The following is a 16,160-nucleotide window of genomic DNA, read 5'->3' as shown; positions in this document are numbered from 1 at the left end:
CCTGGAGAAGGTCAGAAAGGTTGCCACGTTATAGTGAGCAAGTTGAGCAGATGGAATCTCATCACTGAATGGTTGGTCAGGGGTGATGAGACAAGAGCTCAGCCCTGCACAGGCAAGGGCAAGGCAGCAGCTCCTGCTCTAAGTGCCTGCAGTGAATATGTCAGAGGGAGAAATATTGCCTCTATCAAATGAGAAGAACCATCTTAACCTGGAAAATTTCCAGCTGAGTGTTTGGTATGGCTGTGGCAAACTAGGAGATACTGCTCAGACCAGAAAGGGATGGGAGCACCAGCCTGGGAAGGTTTTTTATTTGACTCATCACTAAATTGGGGCAGTGAGAAGAAGCCACAGAGGGGACTTTGCCCACTGCTTGCCATCACCTCCGCTATCCCGGTTTCTCCCATCCTGCGCAGTGATGTGGAGAGCTCCAAGCCAGGTTTGAGTGCTGCTGCTTGGGGGTACAAGCCAGGACTGGGTCCCATCAGAGCTGGGTGGCAGCAGAAATCACCACACATACAGCCAGAGAGGAAAAAGGGTGCACACTGCTGCCCTGTGAGTCTGGTGTGACTCTGAGGCTGCCTGTGCTGCCAGCCAAAGCCTCAGCAGAAACAATAGTAGCAAAGGACTCTCTGCCCTCCACATATGCAGAGGCTCAGCCATATTTTCTGTATTGCCAGAATGTGGGGAAAACATCTTGGCACAATAGCAAGAATGAAATCTGGCAGCTCGTTCTGGAGTGAGCCAAGAATGCCCAGGCAGAGCTCCTCAGCTGGAGCACAGTTTCAGGGGAGATCCAGGCTCAAGGAAAACCCTGCAGGCTTTGCAGAGAGCTGAGAAGTGATTAGGGGCACAAAGCAGCAACGATCTCTGTGTGGGCAGAAAAAAAATAGATGGTTAAGAATCAATTAAGAGGGAAAGGTTAAATACGTGTCTAAAGAGTAAATGCACAGATACTCCTTGGGGGGCTATACTTTGGATGGTGTTAACTTAGTTAAGCCTCACTTGCATTAAGCACAAGTGTTAAAGCTTCTCTTAGCTAAATATTTCATCCCAACATGACACTGAAAACATCATGGTTTACTCTGGGCAAGCTACTCCACACTTGTGCCATCACCTCTCTCACCCAACATTTGACATTGCTGACCTTAGCCTGGGGCTGGTGCTCCCACATCCCCTAGGAGGAATAATTGCAGTGACATCCACAGGTCACAGAAGCCAGCTGCTCCTTTGTCCCCAAAGACTTTATACTCCCATTTTTTCCTTCTCCATGCCTTTCTGGGATCACAGGTGAAGGCTGAGACTGAAGCCAACTAACACACAATCAATAAGCACACAGCACTTGCCTGCTCATTGCAGTCTCTGCTGGTGGGCTTTCAGCTGTCACCAGAGCCTGGAAGAAATAAGCAGATGGACAAAAAGCAGTAGGATTCAGCTGATTCCAAAGAAGACAGAAGGGAGGATGGTGGGACTTTCAGAGGTCTAACCCTGCATTACATCAAGATCATTACAGCACAAATTGTCCAGATGGCACAGAGCCTCGGGCTCACGGCTGGACTGCTCAGTGCACTTGAATGTACTCATTTTCAGAGTAGGGAGAAACTCCAGTGATTTAGGAGCCTGCATGGCCTGACCCAGAGCTCTGCCTCTGGTGTCTGCTCATTGTAACTCCTTCTCCTGAGACCAAACTCACTTTGGAAGAACTCAGACAGTGCCAAATGCTCTCATGTATTTTAACAAATAACAAAGACTCATATTTCCACACCATATTAATGTCTGACTATCTTCAGGGGCTCCTTGTTCCTCACCAGGCTAAATTAATACCTCTAGTTCTCATCTATAAAGTCATTTAATATCTGGAAACTTAAAGAGTAACACGTCAAAGACATCTGTTTTCCCCTCTGATTAATATTTTAAATCCTTTTTTTCTGAAACAGGATATCATAGATCTCTGAGGAGAGGGCCAGGCATCTGCTCTGTGTTGACATTGTAGGAAACATAAAGCATCAGATGTTGATGCTAACACAGTGCAAATAGTAACACAGTGTTCTGAATTTTTCTTCTTGTTCTAAAGCAACAGAATATAAGGTTTTATTTTAAGACTGGTGATTTACTCCTACTCTGATGTATTATATCTTGCTTTATATGTCTTTATACTGAAATTTCCCCAAAATTTTTAGGGCTTTTCAAACTCTTTTACAATATACTAGATATGGCATGAATTTGTATGGTTTGTAGCCTCATGCTGCTGCTGGTGCTAATTGCAATAATTAATGTTTTTCATGTACAGGTTTTCAAGATGAAGTGACATTCACAAAAGTACCTAATTGGAAAGCCATTTTTGTCATTTTTCACAAGGCAAGAAAAAAATCTGAGATGTGACAGCCAAAAATTGAAATTTAATGCACTTTGATTAATTTTAGCAAATTTATATGTCAGTACCTGATTAACATTTCATGAAGGAAATTCTCCATTTCCATAGAAGAAATTTACTTCACCTCATCATGTGTTCTGCAACTTTTCCCTGGCTTGTTTGTTTCTTTGTTTTCTTTTATGTTCTGATTTAAGCTACCAGATTTCAGCCAGCCAGAATCAGGGTGTGAGCAATTTGTGCTTGGCACAGGTCTGTCACTGTAAGCTTTGGATCACTTTACAAATATTTCTCATCCAGAGGTGACAACATCTCTAATTATAATTGGCAAGGAGACCCAAGCTTGTCTGTCACTTTTTTCTGATTAAATAAGACATTATATTTCAGTGCAGTTCTCATCAGGTATTAAGGTCAAGCTCTGCCAGGGCACATATAAATTTATAAATGTGTTGGATGATCTGTGCTACTGTGCAAGTTACCCATGATCTCTGAGAGAAAGAAATCTTGGCATTCAGCTTCTTGTGTCACTCTTGAAAGACACACTGGAATTTTGAGCTGAAATTTGTATTGTTTTAGAAATTTGCTTCCCTAAGATAAAATTTTAGGGCACAGCAAGGGCTCAGGGAAAGATACTTCTCTGATGGGTGACCTTGGAGAAAGATCTATTGATGAAACTATGAGCTTCAATATTTGTAAAATGCCACGAGAGCGCAGGTGTGCTGGGAAGCTCCTCTGTGACCTTACACTGGGCATGGTTCTCCTCCAAAGAAAGTTTACAAAGGACAGCAGGTGATACCGAGCTGGCATATGGCTCCAGGCACCACAATACCACGTTTTAGCTCTGAATAATGCAGTATAAATCCTCAACTGCCAAGGGGGAGCCACCCACAATAAAGCTAAACATAATCTTCTCCAGCACCCACGTCAGCTCTTGTTGCATCCTTTGTCAGGAAGCTGCATAAACAGATGAGCCCTGCAAAACACTGTGAGGGGGAACAAATGTGGGAAAATTTAAGATAGAGCACATGTTAGGGAGGAGAGGAAACCTCTCCAGAGTTTTAGTCCTGTCATGTATATTGCCCTATTCATTAGTTAATGGTGTTGAAAAATAGCTAGGCAATCTGAAGTGCCTCAGCTCTGTAAGGCTTCCCATTCCATCCTCATAAATGGCAGATTGGAAAATGCATGGCTGCTGGGTGCTGGATTGCCAGTACCAAGCACTGGTGCTGGTATGATGGAAGGCATGGACAAAATTGCCACTGATGTATGAGCAATAATGTTTGATTTATAAGTCATCTGGCTAAATGAAAAATTCTGCTGCAATTCTCTTTGAAGTTTGACACCTACAAGACAAATAGGCTGAAAATGCTTAGTCTGATAAGAATTCATCTCTGAACCAACAGCACAGGTGGACCTGCTCTGTGAGCTGCAGACATGTGAATACAGCCCTGGAAGACAAATTTAGTTTTGGAGATTATATCAGTGGGATACTGAACGCAGAAACCCCAGACCCCAAACCCCAAACCTCTTTCTCATTTTTGTTGCTTTCATAGAAAGAAAAATGTGCCCATCCTTAGTAAATAAGCAAATTTACACCAAGAAATAGTAAATCTGTGCAATCAGCTTTTACACACAGAGAAATAATCCACCAAAGCTGATGATTCAGACCTAGAGGCAAGTGGATTTAGAGTGAGAGCAGCACAGTTGCTATTGTACACAAGTGAGTTGCTTTCAGTAAGGGATGTGCTGAGTGTCCCCCAAGGGCAGATGCAGCTTCCCCTTGTGGGCTTCTTGTGGTGGAAAGAGAAGGGGCTCTGGAGTGCCAAATGAAGATGCTTCACAAGCTGAGTGCTTCTGGCTAAAGTTCAGATAGAGCAATGCTGGCAGAAACCCTCTGATGCAGATGTGGAAACTTTTCTCCTTCAGCCTGTTTATTTTCCATGTTGATATTTACACTGCTTCTACACCCAGACTCTACTTCTATTTCCACCAGAGATCCAAAGGCTATAGGGCAGGAATGCAGTACTAACAGAACACCTAGAACAACACAGCCCTGCTGGTAGCTGACATTAAGACTTTAAATATAAACAAAAAATAAAAGAATTTCTCTTGGTCAGCAAGCACTTCTTTTTGAAATATCCCAGAAACATGCTTTAAGAGCTCTGCAAAAGCCAATAAGAGGGGTCAGTATAGTGAAATCACTTCAGGAAGGATATGATCAGTGGTATCTTCACCATGTTTAAGAGGAGGAATATGGGCTGTATCAGCCTGGAATAGGTACAAAATGTTTGTATATATAGTCCTGAGTTACACAAGCTGCAGAGAAAGCATGTGGGAGGTGCACACCAGAGAGAACATGAGAGGAACTAAGCTGCAAGCCCATCTCTGTGATCTGCTTTAAAATAGTCTCCATCCCACCAAGATGCCTGTTCAGAGTCTCCACAGTGACCACCCAAAACTGCCTCACAGCTTCCTCCAGGAGTCCCACCCATGAGAAACCCTGCAGGCACCCATCCCTCACAACCCAAAGGGGAAACCTCCCCTGACAAATCAGCCTTTGCATGAACACCTTCACTCTGAACCTCTGCTCTGCATCCTTGGTGCCCAGCAGGACACTGCAATGCCACTGCACGGACCGCAGTGCTGCCAAGTCTGATGAAGGAGAGAAGCACATTTTATACCACAAGCTGTGGTTTCCTTTAATGTCTCCCATTTATAAAGAGAGGATTTGAACACATAAAATAGGATGTTTTTTCCTGGGAACCAGGACTCTGCATCCGTGGTGTCACCCTGCAGTCTCAAAGCCCCCATGACAAGCTCAGAACTCCACAGGCCCTGGGGAGGGTAAGACAATCAGTGCAGGTGGGTGTTCCCCACCCATGGAGACACCCATCACCAAGCTCTGTGTCCCCAGATAGAGCAGGACTGTGGGGATCAGTCACCTGTGTTCTCCAACCTGAGTGAGGTTCCCACCACCTCCTCCTTTCACATCCCCAGACACCTTCAGACCAGTGCTGTCAGCACAAAGTGGCAAGGAAGAATAAGAGAAATGGTCATTCCCAATCCTCACCTAGTCAGATTGCCCCTTGGGTTCTGCAGGGACTGATCCCATCACCGATTCCAGTTTCCCTCAGCAGTACCACTGTAACAAGCATAGGTGACAGAACACAGAAATCCTTTGCATTCTTTGCTGAGGAAATCAGTTGTCCATGTTCAATTTTGAAATAATTTTTAGTACCTTTCTATCCTTTCTTGCTCATGTATCAGAGACTCACACATTCCTGAGACACAGAGGAGATGCAAGGTGGAAGGTGGTGCCATTTACAGAAATTAGCAATTTTGAAGGACTCAAGGGAATGAGAGCATCCTCCCTTCTGTAGCTCTAGGTCTGTCCCAGGGTAGTTTTAGAAAACCTTCTAGAGGGTCCCATTATAAAGCCTTTTCTTGGGGAAATTCAGTTGTTCCTGGTTGTGTTGAAGAGCTGTTGAAAGCAGATTGGTTTAATATGACCTTATAAAAGACTCACATAAAAGCCAGAGGGAGCAATAGTAGACAAGGGAGGTTTATTGCTAAGGTATCAGAGGAGCACTGGGAAAGATCAAAGTTTGATTCTTGGCTGTGCTGATGACTTTAGGTAAATCACTCAAGAACAGGCTTGGAAGAACTTGGTTAGGAAGTTTTTCAGACTCAGGGACTCAGTGGGAACCAGAGGGTTTAGGGCACAGTTGACCTTTCCAAATTTTCATAGTGACTGTGAGTGCCGAGCAAATCAAAATCTGAATTTAGAATCTTCCGAGAATCTCAATTCATCTCTCTGTGTCTCTTTCTCCCGAGTGTGAAACAGGGAAAACAAATATTTTGCCACTGTTATAAAGCTTTATGTATGAATGTTTGCTGAGATACAGTGGCAACAGAAGCCACAGAGGTAAATAAAATGGAGATTGCATTAAAAAAATCCCAAGTCTTGTTTTTATCTAAACAGTGTATTAGTGATGAAAACAATGGAACTGAATTATTAACCACACAGCCATTTATGTGACAAGTGTCACCTTTTTGTCTGATAATGATTTCCAATGGGATAGTACCACCATTTTACATGCCCTGTATACACTTGAATAATGCTTGGTAAATTAGAGTAGTTAAGTCTGATACAGAAAACACTGCTGAATACAGTCAACATCATTTCTTCTGTTAAAAATTACCAGAAAATATATTTTCTGGACCTGTGTAATAATCCACATGTGATAAACAAACTAGCTTACTTAAAGATCATTTAGGGATGAGGAGGCCTTTTTTCTATTGACATTTCTGAATGGAAAATTCTGCTCAGACAGTCTGCAGCTCAGACTGTTCAGATAGCAGAGGGAGACCTTTAACAGTGCATCTGACCCATTACTGATTTATGAGAGAACAATGTTGGAGTAAATATGAACGAAAAGCCTATCCTTTCACTCAATTTGGTACAGCAATGTTGAAATTGTACTAGGATAAACAACTGCCTTGCAATATGCATGCTCATTCATTATTCAGTGTTAAATCTTAATTGTTGCTGATTTCAATTTCTTTGTGCTAAGTTTTTCTAAATTATAGATAACCCTGCAACTCTAATAGTATATACTCTGTTAAGGAAAAGGTAAGTACAGAAATAAATTATTAAAGTGTTCTGCTTAACTATTGCCACACAATTCATCTCAGGATTGGGAGATCAAGGCAGCCACTTTGATAAATTTGAAGAGAAATTGACAAGGAGTCTATGGACAAGTCACGCATCTGTGTTGCACAAACAGACTGTGCATGTGCGTATTTATTTACAAAATTACTACATTGCAATCTTCACTCTGAGATTTGATTTTTCTCCTTTTCAGGTCATTGGCAAACTGTCCTAACCTTAGTGAGAGTAAAATCATATCCTAAGCACACACATCACTGCTGTGTTCTCCCTTTGATCTGAGCCCTGAGCTGCGATTAATATTAAAGAGAGAAAGTCCAGCCGCAAGCATTTTCATGCCCTGAGCAAGCATCAAACACGAGACTCCTTCTTGTAATGTCTGTCATTCTCCTCTTTCATGTCTCTCTTATTTATTTATGTATTTACCTTAATTTGCTTGGAAGAGTTTTGTTTGCCTCAGGGAGGGATGGTTGTGTGATTAGGGCATCTCACATCCCTGTGTCTCCTTTTGCCTTTTCTAATTCTTTCCATCTCTTCTTTAGAGGTCCAGTGGAAAGACTTGTTGGCTTGCTCTTGACTGGCGTGTGGGACAGCACTTCATATCTGGCAATGGATCAGAAGGACTGAAGAGTGTTTTTGCTCCCACCAATGTTTCTTAGAGCTGCTAAAACAGGACCAATGAAGATGTTCACCAGACTCCAAGTCCTTGCGCTAGCTTTATTTTCCAAAGGAGTTTTCCTTTCCCTAAGTGACCACAGCTTTGTCAGAAAGAAATTAAGATAGAAGGAGACCTGGTCTTGGGAGGCTTGTTCCCAATCAAGGAAAAAGGCACTGGGATAGAAGAATGTGGGAGAATCAATGAAGACCGAGGCATCCAGCGCTTGGAGGCCATGCTGTTTGCAATTGATGAAATCAACAAAGACAATTACTTGCTGCCGGGAATTAAGCTTGGAGTTCACATCTTGGACACGTGTTCCAGGGATACATATGCCTTAGAACAGTCTTTGGAGTTTGTCAGGGCATCTTTGACTAAAGTGGATGAAACTGAGTACATGTGCCCTGATGGCTCCTATGCCATCCAGGAGAATTTGCCACTGCTCATTGCAGGAGTCATTGGTGGCTCCTACAGCAGCGTCTCTATACAGGTGAGTCACAGCAGCCCCACCAGGTGAGAACTGTTTATCTGCAATTCCAGTGAGAGAACCACTGCTTATTTAAGTTTGCCAATAAAGCAAGTCTTAGCTTGATTACTTTACCCTAGGGGTCAAGCTAGCATATGATTTTTACTGAATTTACATTAGTTCGATTCACTCTTTAAAATACTTACTGTACTTCAAACCTCCAGCAGCTGTCCACTTCTTCTGAAGTGTATCCTACACTTCCTATGGTGTCTCCTGAAGGCCTCTGAAGTTTCCAAAAGTCTTAGTATTTATTTTGAACTTTGCATTTCATGACACTTTTTACAGCTCTAAGTGCAGATATTTGTTCACATCAATCATAAATGATACCACCTACGTGTCTGAATACATGTGTTCCTGCCATGCTGCACGTTCATAACATTTGTCATTTTAACAACATAGATATTTAAAATTAAAAATAAATCCTTGTCTTACTTCTAGTCACTAGTGGGGTTTCCCAAGGCTCAGTACTGGGGCCAGACCTGTTTAATATCTTTATCAATGACCTGGGTGAGGAGATCAAGTGTCCCCTCAGTCAGTTTGCAGATGACACTCAGTTGGGCAGGAGTGCTGATTGGCTGGAGAGTAGGAAGACTCTGCAGACTGAATCAATGGACTGAGGTCAGTGGTATGAGGCTCAATAAGGCCAAGTGCAGGTCCTGCACTTGGGTCACAACAACCCCCTGCAGGACAACAGGCTGGGGGAAGAGTGGCTGGGAAGTGTCCCCCAGCAGAAAAGGACCTGGGGGTGCTGGCTGACAGTGGCTGAACATGAACCAGGTGTGCCCAGGTGGCCAAGCAACCAATGGAATCCTGGCTTGTATCAACAGTGGCATCCTGTGCCCTGTCCTGGGCCACTCATTGCAACATTGAGGTCCTGGAGCACGTCCAGAGAAAGGCAACAGAGATGGTGAAGGGTCTACAGAGAAAGATGGTGAAGAGTCTCCTCCTGAATGAGCTGGGGGTGTTCAGCCTGGAGAAGAGGAGGCTCAGAGGGGACTTTATAGCTACAAATACCTGAAAGGAAGTCAGCCAGATGAGGGGTGCCCTCCTCTCACCAGCAACCCGTGACAGGTTGAGAGAAAATGGCCTCAAGCTGCACTATGTGAGGTTCAGGTTGGACATCAGGAGAATTTCTTCACAGAAAGGGTTGCTAAGCATTGGAACAGATTCCTCAGGGAGGAAGGTGGTGGAGTCACCATCCCTGGATATTTTAAAGAAATTACTGGATGTGGCACTCAGTGCCAAGGTCTGGCTGACATGGTGGTGATCAGTCAAAGGCTGGACTCTGTGATTTTGGAGATATTTCCAACCTAAATGATTCTGTGATTCTGCGCTCACATTATTTTGGGTCAAACAAAGCAAGCCACTTCACATGACTCATAATCACAAGTAGGGTGCTGTCTTAAGCCCAGTCTGATGCAGACTAAGACCCTGCATTCTTCATGGTCAGCTGCAGGTTTCCAAAGGCACCAAGTCTTGACAGTGCAGCATGCTTTTTCAGACTCAGTGTGGGACATTTTTCCAGACTGAGCACAAGCCTTAATGGCTGCACCAGTGTCAACAGCAATAAGAGTTCCTGTGTACTGCAGACTATCCCAGCAGTGACAGAAAGCCCACAGAACCTCATTTGCCTTTACATAAATAGGGCAAGAGTTCATCCAATGTTCATTTCAATCAGAATTACTCTGGGGAGCTGGTTGCTGCTCTTGTGAAGGCATAAAATCCCATCAGTTGGAGCATGGTCAGATCCCATAGGACATGCAAGAACACGACATGCACACAAAGAATTTAAAGAAATTGTGTTTTATTTCCTTTTGTATTCCAATGTGTAACTCATCTGTGTATTCATAGGAGGTACAAGGGCAAATCCTTACCCAAACTGCAAAGAACAGTTTTTGCAGGGCAAAATCTCAACCATCTCTTGTAGTAGAAGTGTTTTTTTTTCCCTCTGTGGACCAGCTAGCAGAGCAGGAATGTATCCCTTGCCAGTTTTGTGGGTCTGATCACTTGGAGCACAAAGAGCAAGTTTCAGACTGAAAAAGAGACATCTGAAGGGGGAAAATGGTAGCTACAGAACCTTGGGCAGCACAAACTGTTAAGGAAATCATTTTTCATTGCCTCTTCCAATCACACAAAGAGTACATCAAATGAAACCAGCAAATAGTAGGTTGTTGTGGATGCTAAAAGCTGAATGAGTTCCAGAAGTGACTAGAAACAAAAAGAAGAAATTCTATAAGATACCTCCTGTTGTTCAGCAGTTCCCAGATGTACAACTGTCTGAAGGCTGGCAAAGTATTTTGAAGCATCATATGACTGCCCTATCCCACTGGTGGAGGAGTGGGAGGTTTTTTGCTGTACCTTTGGTTTGTGGTCAGTGTATTCCTCTGTCCACCCCAAGTTCAAGTGTGTCCAAAGGACATGAAGATATAAGGTAGCCTAAAAGACATATCTATAAAAGTAGTTACAGCAGAGGAGATGGTGCAGGTATTTCATTCCCTCACAGACACTCACAGGGAGTCAGATCACATTTCTAAAGTACTCTGTGGCCTCTTGCACAACATCTGTCAGCCTGTCCCTTTGAAGCCCATTTCTGGTGATCACTGATCTAAGACTAAATCCATATCTGAGGCAGTAGATTGGATGCAGCACACATCAAATATACATTATTTATATATGTATATAAATGTGTGTGTATAGATGAGTGTATATAGATGTTTCATATTCCAAAATCTTAGGTTTGGAGCAGCTGTCCAGTGGAAATTGGAAGTCCTGATTAGAGATTTTCTCAATCAGTACATGTAAAAAATGGTAATATAGGTCTTTGGAAATCTGGAGGTCATCCAATTTTCAAAACCTAAGGAGGATGATGGAACAATACTTATAGTTAATTTTACTCTATGATCTTCCCTAGACTTGTCAATAGTTTTTCAAACGTGAGATCTTTCTTAGCACAGTTCTTCAGAAAAACAAATAATTTCACAAATCATTCAACTTGTCATCAAACATCTTCCATTTCTTCTCCTAGAAAAAAGTGTTCAGTTGTTTATTTTCTCTTTACATGGACTGTGTTGGCCTTCTTCAGCCTCTCTTTTCTAGCTTTCCTCTAGATCCTACAGCACTGAAAAAAAAATGTAATTAAGCCTAGGAAGACATAATTAAGCCATTGACTCCTGTTGCCCATCCTGTTAAGATAGTCAGTCACAAGTTCTCTTTCAAAAGAAAATCCCTGTCAAGAATAACAGACATTGTAGACTCAAGCCTGAAATTGTAAGGACTTCCAAGTGTTGAAGGCAAGCGTTTTGGTGCCATACCAATTTCAGAGCCAGTCACCTGGACAGAGTAGCTCCAGTAACAACTGGAATCACACCACTGCTGAAAGTCAAAATATTTCACCAGGGGTGTTCATCACCCCCTTTCCCTGAGTTTTCAGGCAGCATCCAGGGTGCTGGATGCTTCCAGCTGTAGCCCTGGCAAGCATTTTCCTTTAGCTGAGAGCTGTAAACACCATAAAGTCCACAGTGCAGTTTCTTAGTCTTAAAATAAAACATGCTGAGTTCTTCAGACAAAAATTATTTCTGCATTTTTTCCCCCTCCTGTGAATTTGTCTTTATATTTCAATATTTTTTCTTCCCCTCCCTTCACCCTCCCTCTCCTGCTTTTTTCTGAACAGCTGTCTGCCAAATCACTTCATGATGCTCCTGCTGTCAGATTTGTACTTCTTTCATTACCCTTCCACTAAGGAATAAAAGATTTTGCTGGTAAATCAGCAATGAACACCTTCCCCACTGAGTCAGTATGTGCAATAGGCACTTTTTGCAGAGACTAAAAACAACAAGAGAATGCAGAATGCTTAATTATTTTCTGGTCAGACTAGGCTATTATCGTTAATGATGATCTGGATAATTAGTTTTTAGATGTTGTGTTTAAATTAGCAGTGAGCCCAATCTGCACAGCATTTGATTCTTCAAAACTCAAGCCAGGATTCTTAGTCAATGGAAAAGCTCATGTCTAAAAAAATTTAAAAAGCTGTTTTCATGAAATAAAATTCTGACTTGCGTTGAATCTAGCATCAGGAAGTGAAGAATTCCAAATTTGGAGGGTTTTCTTTTGGGCTTGTGGTTTTTCATCTGAGCCAGGTTATCCACTCTTTCTTAGTTTACAATAGAATTTTCAAACATACTTTCCTTAGAGAGGTTGACACAGTAAAGATAATAAGAAAAAGAGGCAGTATTCATTTGCAGAGGAGCACCTGCATAGCCAATCTCAATTCCATGTTTGAGATACTTAGATCAGCTCTTTTCAGGAATATGCATGTGGAAGCAGGAACACCTTTATTCAAGCACTGGGTTGGTTCTTCCCTGTTTCTGAAAACTGGATTTTTCTTCTGAAAATGAAGACTAGGGTCCATTCCCTGCAGTCAGCTCTTAGAAAAATTAAAATATTCCTTCAGGTGGGCTGGATTTTTAATGTCTATGTATACTATATTGACATGGATATAAAGATTGTTGACTGGCTGTCACCTGGCTGTCAACCCACAAGACCTCCAGATCATGACCATGAAAGTTATTTCCAATTTAGACCCTCATCTAGAAAAAATGGCAGAACAGAAACCAGTGCCCTGCTGTCTTCTCTTCAGTTCCTTGCTGTGTCTCAAGTAAACTGTAACAAAACCACTGTGGCAGGTTTAACGGTGCATTACTGCTATCAGAAAAGCTAAAGCCACTCCTGAGTGAGTGACCATCTGGCATGAAATTCAAAATATGTACTCATTTACTGGCAATCTTTTCCTGGCTGTCATTTCTCCTTAGCCACAAAAGTCTGCCAAGGGCTCATGGAGCCTGAAAGTTAATCACCTCCATTTCCTTCCTCCAAGAATAAACCATCTTTCAACCAGAGTCTTAACAATAGCTTCTGACTTCCATCACCACTGAAAATAGTGTAAAATCCTTAAATGAACCAAAAAATAAACAAAACATAGCACATGGGGCTCTGTCCCACTGTGCATGGACCCCCCAGGGATATGGGCAGGAGACATGTGCAGGGGATTTCAGAGGTTTACCAGGCCACACAAGCCATTTGTGCTGTGCACTGACAGCCTCTGGTGATTTTGTGCTTGTGAAAGTAAACCAGATCCTTATTAAAAAATCCATTCTGTGAGATGGACCACCTACCACCAGCATTAAAGCCACACATGCACTTGCCAGCTTCCATGTAAACTCTCTCCTCTTTTATCTCTGTTCTTCCCCTCTTTCCACCACCTCTCAGCCAGACCCTTGCTGTTTGTTCCTCTCTTTGTTTCTATTCCACATTCAGAACCTGAGCAGCCACTGAGCAGAGGTTCTCAGATGCCCAAAGAACACTGAGCAGTTCTTTCCTAGAGATTTCAAAGGAATATGGGTACCTCCCTCTGGCTTCTCTGAAAATCCCACAGTAACTGATTACTTTGCAGTCATTTTGATTTGGTTTTGGGCTATAATTTTTATTTCTTAAGTGTGTGCACTTTGTCCTTTTGCTAAGGGGAAGTTGTAAGACTTTACAGGGATAGATAAGAAACCACTGAGCTCACAGGTAAGAAGGAAGGAGCTCTACCATGCGATGAGAGAATCATAGAATTGTTGAGGTTGGAAAAGACCTCTAAGATCATTGAGTGGGTCCTTTAACCCAGCACTGCCAAGCCCAACATTAAACCATGTTCCCAAGTGCCACATCTACGTTTTGTGAGTACTTCCAGAGCTGGTGAATCCATCACATCCCTGGGCAGCCTGCTCCAATTCCTGACCACTGACTCAGTGAATAATTTTTTCTTAGTATCTAATCTAAACCTCCCCTTGCTCGACTTGAGACCCTTTCCTTTAGTCCCATCACTTGTTAGGGGAGAAGAGACCAACCCTCACCTGCTGTAATCTCCTTTCAGGGAGTTGTAGAGAGCAATAAACTGTTCCAAGTGGGAAAGGATGTCACTACAAGAGAAAGTGACCAAAAATAAGAATTAGCTAGGGTCACCTAGACATCACCTATACTTACTCTACCCCTTCTGACTACGCCTTACTCTGCACTCATTCTACCCCTTCTGACTAAGATTTACTCATCAGTTAACAAGTCTCAAATTACCATATTTATCACCGATAGCTCTTTTAACTCCAGAAGCAATTCCTTGTTCTTTTAGAACCAACAGCCCCAGTTTTAGGACCTTTTCTGGTCCTGTGTAAACGGGACATGAGTCACAGACAGGTTTATGAAGTCTCAGACGAGAGCTGCACTCTCAGGCAAAGCAAGATCTTCTGCACAAGTCTCTTTTCAGGATGGAGGTTTGGTGCTCAGCTTACTTCACTGCAACAGTAATGCTGTGTGGAGGGAGAGTGCATGTGTAACAGCTCACTGTGCCATCCCCTGCAGGAAAAAAGAAAAAAAAAGATTTCCAAACAATGCCTTCAAAGCACAACATTTCTCTGCATGCCCTCCACGGTTTACTTTTTATTGCACAGGACAGACACAAATACAAAAAGAAATTCCCAAGCCCTGTGCAGAAATCCTAGCTGTTATTCTGACAGTATTCCTTATTTCTGATGTTCATTTTGCAGATGAAGTTATTTCACAGTTCAAACACTGCTTCTCTCTGTGTGGCAGCTACTGAGTCCACTGCAAACATTTAGCTATATTTTTCCCAGCTTCATTGCTCCTCATTTTCAGGAGAAGAGCAAGACTAAAAATAATGTTTTCTTCACCCCTCTTCCCGCTAACAAAAAATGCCAGACATTTTTTATTTGTTTGATAGTGAATTATCTTTTCCTGAGTTACCTTTTGGAAGCAATTTTGTTAAGGAACAATACCTACAAAGTAGGAAACGGGCTTCTTAATACCAAAGAGTGTGAAAGATGATGGAAACCACTGCTTCAGTCCTGCAGTGCACCAGAAGATTGCACAGGAGAACAAGCCAGGCTGAGAGTCCTAAATAACCTCACCGCATCTGGTTGAGTTCCTTACTAGTGACCTTTAATAATTTAAAGAACTGGGATATTGGCATTCCCAGTGACCTTCTGGGGTCAGTGCTTGGAGTTCTGCTGAAGCCAAATTGGTGCTTTTTGCTGCAGGTTTTGACACAGCCCCTGTGCAGTCACAGCCCTCATTAGTGCTTATTCTGATATCCCAGAGATGGCACCCTTAGTTTAAAAATGGGCTAGGGAGAGATGATGTTCCAGGCTGATAAAGGTTTTTCAGTCTGAAAGCACTGAGGCCCTTAAGGTCCTCATTTCTCTTTGAAAACAAATTAGCTTGGAGTAAATTTTTTCTTGGGTCCAGGGTGAGCAGCTGCATTTGCATCACTGAACTCTCCTCCTCCCAAATACTCCCAAATTATGTGAGTATGCCAGAAGTGTCCAGACCGAGTCACTCAGGGTCACACTGTCCCCAGGTAGGAGCCTACTAAATCGCAAGAGAAGAGGGAAAATTATGGTGGAGCCCAGATTTTCAGTATTGCTCATGTTTATTGCCAGGGATGCAGTCTGGCAGCTCAGAGCCTGCTGGGCTGTATCTGCAGAACACAGCCAGTTCATAGATGGAAATAAATATTTCTGTTTATTCTGTTCTCATTGGACCACATTTAGAATGTTAGCTGTAACTTTGGGTCCCTTGTAAAAGGTAAAAGGATGATTCAATAAATACAAATATAATAATGGGGAGGAGAATCTGGAGCACAAACCCTACATGAAGAAATTGAGGGAACTGCATGTGTTTAGCCTGGAGAAGGTTTGGTGGGAAACTAATATCAGCTTTTCAGTGTGTACAGGCTTGCTCTCAGGAACACAAAATAAATGTCTTTATCAATGTGATGGAGGACCAGAGGATAGAAGAAAATACCCATAAATTGTGAAAAGGGGAGATTTTAACCTGAGAAAAAAATGTACATTCCAGGAGTTGAGACCATGGGGAGACTGCACAGGCC

At 42.6% G+C, this 16,160-nt stretch overlaps 1 protein-coding gene across 1 annotated transcript in view; it reads left to right on the top strand.

Moving 5' to 3' along the window:
• GRM3 (glutamate metabotropic receptor 3) overlaps nucleotides 1–16,160 on the top strand; it is a 103,796-nt gene that overhangs the window by 50,458 nt on the left and 37,178 nt on the right. Inside the window, 2 exon segments of the mRNA XM_036401767.1 lie at nucleotides 7,580–7,800; nucleotides 7,803–8,182. Of these exon segments, the coding sequence (XP_036257660.1) occupies nucleotides 7,686–7,800; nucleotides 7,803–8,182 (495 nt within the window). The 5' untranslated portion in view covers nucleotides 7,580–7,685.

Source organism: Molothrus ater, chromosome 5, assembly GCF_012460135.2.
Source record: "Molothrus ater isolate BHLD 08-10-18 breed brown headed cowbird chromosome 5, BPBGC_Mater_1.1, whole genome shotgun sequence".
Classification (NCBI taxonomy): Eukaryota; Metazoa; Chordata; class Aves; order Passeriformes; family Icteridae; genus Molothrus; species Molothrus ater.
The sequence above is the reverse complement of the archived record's forward strand: the minus strand, read 5'-3'. Positions and strand labels throughout refer to the sequence as shown.